Source organism: Cyprinodon variegatus, unplaced genomic scaffold, assembly GCF_000732505.1.
Source record: "Cyprinodon variegatus isolate N-32 unplaced genomic scaffold, C_variegatus-1.0 Scaffold138, whole genome shotgun sequence".
Taxonomy (NCBI): Eukaryota; Metazoa; Chordata; class Actinopteri; order Cyprinodontiformes; family Cyprinodontidae; genus Cyprinodon; species Cyprinodon variegatus.
The window spans coordinates 388,794-401,469 of record NW_015150591.1 but is presented as its reverse complement, the minus strand read 5'-3'; the positions used below and the strand labels follow the sequence as shown (position 1 = coordinate 401,469).

At 34.9% G+C, this 12,676-nt stretch overlaps 1 protein-coding gene across 1 annotated transcript in view; it reads left to right on the top strand.

Moving 5' to 3' along the window:
• sgip1 (SH3-domain GRB2-like (endophilin) interacting protein 1) overlaps positions 1-12,676 on the top strand; it is a 47,667-nt gene that overhangs the window by 2,511 nt on the left and 32,480 nt on the right. The window contains exons 4-10 of the mRNA XM_015376641.1: positions 114-176; positions 1,119-1,182; positions 1,612-1,790; positions 3,977-3,985; positions 6,090-6,101; positions 9,461-9,482; positions 9,573-9,657. Of these exons, the coding sequence (XP_015232127.1) occupies positions 114-176; positions 1,119-1,182; positions 1,612-1,790; positions 3,977-3,985; positions 6,090-6,101; positions 9,461-9,482; positions 9,573-9,657 (434 nt within the window). The remainder of the gene's footprint in view (positions 1-113; positions 177-1,118; positions 1,183-1,611; positions 1,791-3,976; positions 3,986-6,089; positions 6,102-9,460; positions 9,483-9,572; positions 9,658-12,676) is intronic.

Genomic DNA, 12,676 nt, shown 5'->3' with positions numbered 1-12,676 from the left:
ACAGTTAAAGCATGCTGCTAAGTTGTAGTCTGGATAGATGTAGGACAGTCTTGCATAACTTACTGTCTTTAGTGTCTGCAGGGATTTTAATCAAACAGCTTCTTTCTTCTCAGTCTCAGAAGAAGACAAACGGAGCCCCGAATGGCTTCTACGGCGATATCGACTGGGAAAGATATGTAAGTACAGTTAATTGTTTTAAGTGGCTTTTTTTTATGCTTTCTTTGCATCAGCTTAACTAAGCATTAGCATCCTTAAGAGTTAAAATATAGAGCTTTCTTCATTATAGCTTGGTAAAGCCAATTTTAGATTAATGCACCAGTTTTTACTGAAACAAACTAATATTTATATCCATTGGAGTGTGTTTAAACAAATGTTAATATAAACAAAACATAAAGGATGTTTTAATGAGTTTTATTTGAAACAGAACAGCAGCTATTTCTCATAGTACTAAAAGATATTGATTAAGACAGTTATGTTTTCTATCATGTCTATTTTTCTATTTTATATATATATATATATGGCTCTAAGCAACATTTAGCACAAGGACTCTTTAAATTTACTATGACGTATAGTAATAGCCTATTGCCCAACATATTTTATGATATTAGCTATTAAAATTAGCTATTTAATTGTTCATTCACACAGGAAAATCAAAGCTAAACATGCAAACCAAAAATAACAGCAAGAACTTTCAGGCTTCCTGGTTGTGTATTATATACAAGGGTCTTCTTACAATATAACACCTTCAGTTTTCAACTTTTGGCTGTTTATCTTTTTGTCAAAAAGAAATATTTACAGACGAATTATATTTTGCTCTCTCTGGAAAACAGTAGAGGAGATGGTTGAGATGCTCCTTGCTATCGGCCTACATTAACTGGCCTCTACTTACTGTATTTTCAAAGTAGCATTAGTCAATAATACATTTTATTTAGTTAGTTTCCAATTATGCTTTAATGTAAAGCTTTTATTACAGCTGGAGAATCATCTATATAATAAAGCGGCAACAATAAGCATGGTTAGCGTTCCTTCGTTAAAAATCCAGCGGCCCCACCGCGTTAAAATTCCACCTGTGCTCATGTTTGAAATGTTTGGACTAATTTCCAGTCGATGTGTTTCAGAACTCTCCAGAGGTGGATGATGAAGGCTACAGTATCAGACCTGAAGATGAGTGTGAAGAAGGAGATATCCTAAAAACAGCAACGGTAGTGAATTACAGGATGCTTTCAAATGGATCAGCTGTTATCTATTTAAATATTCTCCTAATGTGGTTTAAGTATGACTTTGTTTAGACCGCTTAGAGGTAGTTTATAACAATGTCAAAACAATGAGTCAGAACACTGAATGTTGAATGAGATTCATGCTACTCTAACTGTGCAGTGGAGCGATTGGTTTGAAGTTGGACATCGACAAAGTGAATAAAAAGGTTGTTTACCCACAAACGGTAAAAATTTTTATTAAGAGCAGACATTGCATTAGGTATTTGAAATAGGATCTTTCATTTCTCCTAAAAAAAATGTTTGCCTACAAAGTTTTACCTGAAATTAGATGCTATGTTAAAGGATTGAAGGTCAGTTAAATTTATGCAGTGGGACGTTTTCCTTGACTTTGTACCCTCACCTACAAAAAAGCCCCACTTCTTCTCCTCTGATGAGTCTGAGGAGGAGGAGGACCACAAGAAGAAATTTAAAATCAAAATCAAACCGCTGCCAGCTGATTGCGTCATAGCAGCTCCCTCGGTGGATGAGCTCAAAGCCTCCATAGGCAACATCGCCCTGTCCCCATCTCCTATGGTGAGTAAGCCTGACGGCTGTGTCCTCCTTCTGCTGACCTTCGTTAGCAGACTTGGTTCATGATGTTTAGGTCGTTGTCACGTGTATGTTCAGCTCATATCTGCTTTCTTTTTTTTTTCAATCTAATCCAATCTTTATCTTGTGGCTTTGGAAGTTGCTTTTTTTTTCCTGCTCAGATGTTTGCATGATTCTCAATGTATTTTATCAGAGCATTGATTTCATTCAGAAATCCTTAAAGATGTTATACATATATTATCTGTGTTCATTAGATCAACAGTAATGTTTTTGAATTGAAACTCTAAGAGAGAAAAAAATTATTTTGTTTGACTTAAAAAGGGAAGTAAAAAAAAAAAAAAAAAAAATGGCGCCCAGCTTTATATCTGCGGTGACCAGCACCAGTCAACAGTTTGTGAATCTGCCCTAAAATGCTGACAGTGGATTTATTCAGAGTCCCCTTAAACACGGGGTATCCTGTGCGAACGTTTCAACCAAACCTTTTTCTTCTACTTAACTCTTTATTAATATTAAAATGACAACAGCTCCCTGTGAGCAGCCAGTTTTTGTCAAACCGCCTCTCAAGGCTGTAGAGGATCCCAGTGACGATCTAATGGACCACTGTTAAGTCATTGGGCTTTCCTATAATTTTTTTTTAGACCATATCTAAGCATTTAATATCTTTTTTATGTTTTTTTTGTTTTTGTTTTTTTACTGAAAACTAAAGAAAACATTGACATTAAGGGAAATAAATGCTTCAAATCTATCCTCCTTGGTGATTTTAATCTATATAACTATATAATTTAGATCTGGGTGTTTGTAGATGTAACTTTCTCTTCTTTTCGATCAACGCATCATGATCTCCTTAGAGCCATCTGCTTAACATTAACATATTTTTAAACTAAACATCCCTTTTTTTTTTTTTTACATTCATAATAATCCATTTGCATCTGCATGATTATTGCCATAATATATCGGAGGATCCAGCATGTGTGCATGGTCTGTAGCGTCAATTAACGGAATTGAATTTTATTGATTACAGAACTGAAAGCCTAAAATCGGAAATAAAAGAATTGCCAACAATCTTGAAATTCACATTTACTAATTGTAAGACTTCTGTTATTAATTGACATGTTTTGAGTGTTAGTTTATAACGAGTTCTCCTAATCAGAACTCCTATCACATAAGCTACTATTTTAGAGCTGCCAAGTAGATCAATGATAAGTCTTGTCTGCATCGGGGTTCCTCATGCAGCTGTAAGCTTTTTTTATGTCTACTGGACCGTTAGCCTTAGATCCTGCCTTTCCCCAGTGAGGACAGTTTGCTTAGGTGTCTGCTTTAAATTATTCAGATAGGAAAGTGGGCACAATGAACTTGTGTTTCAGTTCGCTATACAGGGATATTACTTGAGGTCATTTGATCTTCTGTCCTCAATAATTGAATCAAGCTTCACTGGTCTCACCCACTGCCTTTGTCAACCTTATCAGGTGTGAAGGTTTTATGCTTTTAATGGTTAAGTTCATGTATGGAGGCCTTGGGAGGGGAAAAAAACAACTTATGGACAGATTCAAGGTTTTCGATAAACTTTAAATATTTCCTTGAGTGAAGCTGTGGACAGAAATTTTCAGACAAGCTTTTGTTGCCATGAAATAATTTTGCATCTTTTTTTTTTATTACAACCTATGATCTTTAAGCAAAATCAGTGTGTCAGTCATTAATATGCATCATGAGCGGCCACGTTTAGTCTTACTATTTGCATGTTTTGAATAACTAACTTTATCAAAGAGCATTGTAGCCATTTTTTAAACTAGCAAAAGTCAGATTCTCTCGAATAGACCTCATAAATTAACAGCAGTGTGAGATACACCCAATAAGTGCACTACAACGCGTTACTGTAGACTATTTGAGAATATTTAATTGAATGGAGGAAGCCCTGCTATTGGAGAACTGGATGTGTTTGTAATGAAGCAATAATGATGCAGGTTAAATGCTGATTTCACACAAATTTTCCGCTGTCCTATTCAAAGTCGACTCCAAATGGGTGTTAATGAATGCAATGAAACGGCAATAACTTCCTGTCTGCTTTGCTGTGTCAGTATAATGCCCCCCCCCACCTTCTAACATTTTGTTAACTTTTTCTCTTCCTTTGATTATTTTTGTTTTGCTGCCTTAAATGACCCTAACTACTGTAGAGGAGTCCGGTAAGACTCTGCTTTTTGTCTGTTTTTAGTTTTGGGCCTTTCTTAACTTTGTGCTCTCTAACCTCTTAAAGTACTTCCTACGTAAAACACGATTGAAGTTTGTGCTGTTGCTAATTGGTGACCTGAATTTGGGACAAAATTATTAAACCAGTAACTCATAATGATCAGCACTAATGAGCAATGAAGCCTGTTTTCTACTTTAATCTAAAGCAGATTAAGTAAATCCACAAAGTGTACAAAGTGCATCCACAAAATTAAGACATAATTTCAAAATATTTTTTAAATTGTAAATATTTCCTTTACTTTGCAACAAAAAAATTAAAACATGTTTTTTAAAGTGATACAATCACAAAAGTGTCCATAATCTTTTTAGTGAATCTTTTATAGTGAATTTAATCAACCTAAAATATATTTGCTAATCTAAATTCTTGTATTACAGCCATATTTCCCAGAGGCGGGAATAAAAAATAGAATTATATTTATTGTCCAGACTTAACAGTCAAGAAAGGAACACCATATCCAAAGTAAAACATGGTGACATCGTTTGTGGGGTACTTTTTTCCACATGGAGCTTAGTTTTTTTGACCAGATGTTGACAATTACGAATAGGTTCCAAATATGAATAAGTTTGGAGTCAAAACTTTCAGTGTTTTTCCAGAAGGTTAAATACGGTGCAGTTTTTTATTTATTTATTTATTTTACATTGCTTTTAACTGAACAAAAGTGTGCAGCAGAGGAATGTGCATTTTAAGACTTTGTCACGGCCCCAAAAACAAAGCTTTATGGTCACCCGAAGAGAGTGGTGTGCTCTTGTCTTCAGTATAGGGAATTTTTTGTATTTTATAGAAGGCAGATCTTACCAAGACAAGATGCTGGATGCTTTTAAATTCCCACCATGTGAAAAGGAATTCTGAATTTAAATAAAACATTTCTGCAAAGAAATGTCAGTTTAAGAAAACTGAACAAAAAAAATCCAAATAATGCATAAAAAGGAAACATTACATAGGTTACAATACACATGTATACATAATACTGAGACATTACAGGGAGATTTTATATATTCACTTTACTCACACCAGGTGACATGTTTTCCCAGATGGGATTCACCAACGATTATTCAGATTCAGTTGGTGATGACAAATGCATATGCAGTTTACGTCATCTCTGTAATTCTTTATTTTATTCATTTAACATATGTTTGTATTCCCATTTATTCTTTAGAAAATATTTATTTTACCTTTTTTTTTCTTAAAATTTGACCGTATTTACAATAATTGTAGTGTTTTGCATTTCATTCTCTGAAGTAGTTTGTCTTCTTTAAATTAATCTCTACTGAGTTTAACTGACACTTTTACAAAATATTATATATATCAAAATTCAATACTGAGCGGATAATAAAAAAAATTGAAAATGTAGTATTATGTAGTATGTCCACTAAAATGAACAAGATATTTTGTGGTTCATACAGCTTCTACAGCTCTGATGGTTTTCCTGTTTATATTCAGTAGAGCTGCAGCTATATTGGCTAGCTCAGCCTTCACTGATCTCTGTCCTTCACGGCCGTATCCAATTAAATGAATTCCTACCACCAGCAGGTCCCACCCTCTGTTACATCACTTTAATCACTGATGGCTCACTGAACAACTGGGGCAAGCTAAAGAGTGAGGGGATGGAGGGAGAGATGGCTACTCTGAGGTGGATAAGATGTAGGCTTATGGAGTGATTTCACTCGAAATTCAAGTGTGCAAAGGGGCAATATGTAAAGATACATGCAAAAAAAAAAAAAAAAAGGAACATGGCAGGGTTTAGGAAATGCATGAAGGGTTAGAAGAAATAATTAATTAATGATGCAGCTCTACAAGATGTTATCCATTTTTATCTCGCTACCAAAGCACCAAACATAGGCACACAAATTGGTTTCAGTAAATGAACCTCTTTAAAAATGCTAAAAGGTGTATTTCAATAAATAAAAGACAATTATTCTTTTTTTAACATGATGATCAGCCAGGCCAAACAGTCTTCTTATGTGCATATGCTTTCTTTTTCACTGATTTGTCACTTTCTGATCAGGTATCTCTTCTCTCTTCCTTTATGCTGGTCACAGAGACGTAGCCCGGTAAGTGTCCTTTTCATCTGTCTTACTGAGGTCAGACTAAATCTAAGGCTTCCTGTATCCTTGAACAGGAGTTGACATTTTTCTGATGAAAATAAATATAAGCATTTCAAAAAAAGAAATCCTGCTGCTTTCTATCTCTAGTCTGATGGTGGTTTTGGTTTTCTGCCTTGAAGAAAAAGATGTTTTATTTTCAGTCTACTCGGTTATAATTTGTACTTTAGACAGCTGGCCCTTTGATGTCTCACACTAGTCTCTTCCCATCGTGTCGCTTCATCTGCTTGTGTCTCATCCCCTCTTTTCCAGCTCTCCTCTAACTTCCTTTTTAATGCTGGCGGTTCCCTCCACCACAATTAATTCATACCACTGTTAGGATCACAGCAGGACAAACTGTAACGTCTGAGTGGGCACTCAGGCCGCCTTATTTAAGACACCTTTTACACCAATATTACCACAGTGTTACACTTTGTTCACTGTCACATTGATGCATTGCACACACCTCAAAAAGCATATTGCTTAGACTTTTAAAAGCTTTAAAGATTAACAATTGTTATGAGTTCTGGCTACAGCGGAGACAAGAGAGCCTATCAAATTACAATTTTCCAGTTACATGAAAATAATACAATTCTTGTTTTTTGTCTTTTGTTTCTAATGGAAGTAAAAATTAATAGAGGCACATAAAAAGCCATACTCATCACACTACACTGCAAAAACGATGTAAAAATGGCTAAGATTAAGTGTATTTACCCTTTTATTTGAAAAGGTAAATAAGAAGATCTGCCAAAGGAATTAGTATTTTTCACTCTTAAAATAAGATAATCAGATAACATGCATTTGAAATAAAACAATTCAATTATTGTTTCTTATTTTAAATTTAAATGTTCTTGTTCCATTGGCAAAGTGTCTCGCTTACCTCCTCAATTCAAGAAAAAATGCACTTATTTTAAGAAAAGAATGACTTTTTGCATGTTTTGTAGAGTCAATGGTAATAATTTAGATACGAATAATTTGCTCAATTACGATGCTAAAATAACAGTTTAGAAAGTCTTCAAATGAATAGATTTTTGAATTTTAGTAACTTACCCCTAAACTAAAACATTCAGAAAATTTTTATTTTAAATTGGGTGTGTTTTCTTATTGGAAGTGGTTGAGAATTATTATTTCTTCTAATCACTCCATCTCTACGTTGTTTTACAGTTTCTTTTTGAAAGTGCTCCTTAGCTCATCCCACAGGTTTTCATATAGACATTGCTGAGGTTGATTTTATGTCTGGAGGATCCTAAAATTAGTTAAAATGTGGTGCTGTGTCAAGGCTCGCATGATCTTTGGAAGAGAAACAGGCTAATATCATCACATATCCTGAGCTGTACCTAACAGTGGGCAACAGACGCTTTTTATTCTTTATCAACAGGTGCTGGTGGATATTCTCAGTCATCCAGGTCATAGTCATTACAAGATTTTTGAAAATGCATGTTTTCTAAGCCAAAGCAAGGCTTTGTTGGTCCGCTTTATAAAGCTTGGAAGTCAACGCTAACTCTGACATTTTGAATAGAAAAAGCTTCCTGGATGGAAAATGAAATGTTTTCAAAATTGGTAAACAAATTCGAGTGGATTGTTTTTTTTTAACCTTTTTTTAATCATCAGGTGCAGTACTCGAGTTAAGGGAGGATGAGGGGGAATGGCATCCCCCTTCTTAAAAAAAACTCTTAAAAACCTTCTTAAATGACCATCCTCCCATACCATCCCCTGTGACATTTTATTACTCAATGTGTAAAATTTCAACTATATATTAACAGTAATGGCAATAATATTGCCCTTTTGACGTTTGGAGGGCTGTGGGCTTACGAGTAGCCTGAGCAAAACAAATAAAATCAAAGAACTGGCCTACCATGACTATGAAGGGGGAAATCTGTCCTCTGCATTTGTCCCTTTCTACTGTATGTAGTGGCAGTGATAGCCCCTACATAGAAAGTTCTACTATAAGGTGTCTTGGTCAAGGTCACTGACTGGTGTACCTGACATGGAACAACCATACCATGCATAGTGCTTTTGGTAAATAGACTATATTAGTTAGGCTATGAATGCTTCCAAAAAAAAAAATCTACCTTCTTTTTTTTTTTTAACAACTAGACTGCCATTTTTAACAACTAAGCTGCCATCTCTCCAGGACCAGGGGGCGTGCAGGTCGCATCAAAGCCGACCCCTCTCACCCTGGACACAGACTGTTTGAGCCTCTCCCTCAGGGAGGAGGCTACGGTCCATACGGACCAGAACCTCCCGCCATAAAAACAGCTTCTTCCCCTCTGCCTTAAGACTCATGAACACCTAACTATATGTCAGACTCTATAACCTGCCCATTTCTTTTACACTGCTCTATTTGCACACTGCTCTACTGTATTTGCACTCCTTGTAAGATGCTATTTTACTTTTTATATTTTGTATCCATATTTTTATCCTAAGTGTATATATTAGTCTATTTTATTGAATGCCTTATACCCACAGTGTTTTAGATATTTTTATAAATTTATTTACCTATTCCATATTATATGTTTCATGTTGCACGATTGTACCACAAAAAATTCCTAGTTTGTGAACCCCTTCACTAACAATGGCAATAAACCTGATTCTGATTCTGATCAGGTGTATCTGTAATGTCTGTTGCTGTAAGTTCCAGTTAAAACTCAAGTTCTGTTTAACAAACTCCACTCTTTGACCTCACTGTCTGATTTCAGTGTCCTTCCACTCTACTTGAAGGGATATTTACTTTCTTTGGCATGCTTCCTAAACATCTGATTTATATGTTGGTAGTTTTATGGTTTTACAGACAATCTGTGCTCCCAAGATCCCACTGGCTGCTCTAGTTTTCTTGTGGTGGACTTTGAGAACAGTTTTTATCTTTGGTGGCAAGAGAAACTTGGACCCTTATCGGGCCTACAAGGCAGTGAAGAGAAATGAGTCTCTTCATCTGCTGCTAAAAATTTGTCACTTGTGATTTCTTTGGATTTTTGTTCCTCCCCAAATGTTCCAAAATTAAGAGCTGACTTTAATAAAGTTCTTGAGTTTCATTATGCTTCTGCAAAAAGAAAAAGAAAAAAAAAATGTTTTATGGCAGATCTTTATCCTGATAAGAAGCTATAAAGCAGAATGAAATTAATTTTCACCCTTAATTTAATATGAAAGCTGGAGATTGATTGTTCTCCAGCCTTTAATGATGTACAATCATATTTTTAAAACAATATCTACCCGTTATCAATGTTTAAATTTATTTGCTGCTTTTATACGCTGGGAAAATATGATAAAGTTTCTGTTACTTTTTGAATCTTAGGATTTTTCAACTTTTCTTCTCTTTTCTGTCATGACAGGGTTTGAAAAGGAACACATCGAGTAAGTCACACTCTCCCTGCCCTTCAGAGCAATTAATGTAGCTTTAATGTTAAATAATTATTAATAATTTTATTTTCTTCTTTCTCCCAGGTGAGGAAATTGCCAGACCGAGGCGTGTCGCTCCTGCTGCTCCCACAGTGCCCCCAACACACACTCCAGCCCCACGACCACCCAGGTATGCTGCTCGCTTTTTACCTTTTCATTGTAAAAAACTGGTATTGATTTCAAATGTTCTTATCATTGATTATGCAATAGAAAACGGTTCGCTTAAAGCCTTTTTTTAAACATATAATTATATTTAACTATATTCCCTTATAGCAGCTTTTATATGCTAGTGTTTTGTTGCACAACTGCAGACTTTAGTGAACATAATGATATACACTGTGAAAAAAATTAGGAACACTTTGAAAAAACATCAGATCTCAATGGGGCAAAAAATAATGCTGTTTATTTCTACTGATATGGACTGGGTGGTTTGTTAGGAACAAAAGGATGCCACATCATTTGATGGAAATGAGAATTATCAACCTACAAAGGGCTTAATTCAAAGACACCCCAAAAATTACAGTGTACAAGTAATGCGGCAGGCTATTCCATTTTGCTAAAATTTCATTGCAGCAACTCAAAATGTATGTATGTATGTATAAATAGGGAGGGGCGAGAACAACATTCGAGGAGTTTGTACATTCTTGGTCTGCTGTAGGGATGCTTGATATTGGGATTTTGACCGATATCCGATATGCCGATATTTTAAAACTCATGTAGCCGATAACCGATACCGATACTGATGTTAAAGCTGGACAAAAATAAGTAGTCATTGAAAATAGCAGTTTTGTTATCCATTTCTGACACTTTGAAATATAATATACTCAAATATATTTTCATATGCTGATATCAAATTGATTTTTAAAAACGTGGTATTGATCTATTTTACTTTCAAAATCTCGTGAAATTTCATCGTTCTGTTACAAACTCTCGTGATATTTTGCAAATTCTTGTGAGATTTTGTTAGTAAAATAGATCGATACCGCGTCAATATATCAACATATTAAAATATGGCAAAATTTTGTGAATTTTCGGGGATTTCGTAGCATAACGATGACATATAGCAATATTTCATTAGTAAAAGAGATTGATATGGTGTTTTTAAATGGCAATATATCAGCATATGAAGATATTGGGATATATTAATGAAGCAATATTTTTTTCCTCGTCTGTAGAAGACTTAAAGTCTGAAAAATATAAGTTTTTGAGGTAAAAGAAGAAGAAAAAGTAGTACTTTTTTTTTTTTAGACTTTAGAAACTCAGAAGCTGATCAAATATCGGGTTATATCGTGCATCCCTAGTCTGCTGTTCTTGTGAATTGGAAGCACATGACTAACAAGTACACATATTGAGAAACGGCCACATTTTTCTCTTACGACCCTCAGCCATTTTAAAAAAAACAGTTGTGAGAAAGGTGAGCTTCAATGACTGTCTGAAACTGTAACTCACCACAGATCTACGCCTGAAAGTGCGCATAGCTAATGAGACTAACGTGAACACATTCCCAGAATGATTGACAATTAGGAGGACCAATTATTGAGATGATCCACCCGGAAATAAAAGATCCTCCTCTATACCTTAAGAAAAATGTTCTACTTTTATTTTACTAACATTAAATATTGTTAACTACATCATGTATTTGGGGCTTTTTGGGTTTTTGCATTGCATCAAAGCATGTTATATTCTGTCGTGGGTAAATAAACTGGGATTAATGTACGCATCACCTTGTAGATCAACTAATACTGCTAAAAACAGACATTCCTAATTGCACTTTAACTGTCAGCATATCTGTCCACATCCTGAACATGAGCATAAGAGCGTACCATGAGGTCTACAGATAATTTTTCACTAAGTCAATGCCTCAGTAAGTAAAGCGCCACAGTGGAGCTGGAAAATGGGACATCGTTCTCCATTTAACTCTTTGCTCGTCTAACAGAAAAGAGCTCATTATAAGACTGCCCCACTTTTTCCACCTTGAAGGAATATTGAATATTTTCTACGCAAAATTGTGTTTTTCCCTTTATTAGCTTTTGTGTGCACCACAGTAAACATGCAGAGAGGTAAATCAAACATTGCTGTTGTATTAATGTATAAAAACAGTCGTGTAAATGGGGAGTGCTATGCAGGTCAGTCATGCTGCATAGGCTCTAGTGGTTTGCGTGAATGTCAGTGTTTTTTGTTGTCCGGTTGCTTTATTTTTTATTTGTTGAGTCATGTGGAGTCAGATGAGTCACATGGCCCCTTCGCTCTCTGCAAACAGAGGCAGAGATTATTCCCTGTATCCCCAAATGACTCTGCTTAAAGAAATATTCCAGTTGTTGCTGTTTGTTTTCTACTTGGTTATTCTTCTCTAATGCTGAGAGAGTGCAGATGTGTGCAGCAGCTACTTCAAGCATTCATTTCTCCATGCATAACCTCTATCTTTAATATCTACCGTGTATGCTGTCTGGATGCATGAAACAGAGCATTTATTTAATTTAAAGATAACATTTGTTATCGTAAAGTGGCTCTCCTTTTCTAAAATATGGAGTACATTAGCAAAGTGTGCAAAACTTGAGCTAAAGGAAGACATTTTTCTCACACAAATCAATGCCTTGAACAAATTGCTGACAGGCTAGATTTTAGAGTCCTAGATTACACCCTTTAATTCATCAATGTTACCATGAATCACACTGACAAACCCTTAACTAAAATGAACAGCTGTTCTGCAGCTAAATGACTGGAGTTTTTGCCTTTTCTTTTGAAAGAATTTAAAAAAATGTAAAACCAAACGTTACAGATAAATGGACGATAAATTCATTTTTAATTTATGTTTTAAGAATTTATTTCAAACACACAAAAACAAATGCATTTTAGATGAACCCGATTTGAATATTACAATTCAAGAAAAATTTGTGTCCCTGTGTGCATTACTTTTGTGCAACAAATACGTTCTTTAAGTTCCTTCCTGTTTTAAAAATTGGAAAATGAGTAAAATAATTAATTGAAAATATTCTTAGGATCAAAATCTTTGCATGATAGCAATATACACTATTTCGCCATCGTGGGACAGTAAAGGGATTTTCTATTCTTCTATTCTAAATAGTATATTAGATATTTGGTTAATTTAGATGAGTTGAAGAGAGGCAATGTTCTACCCTTATTTTTTT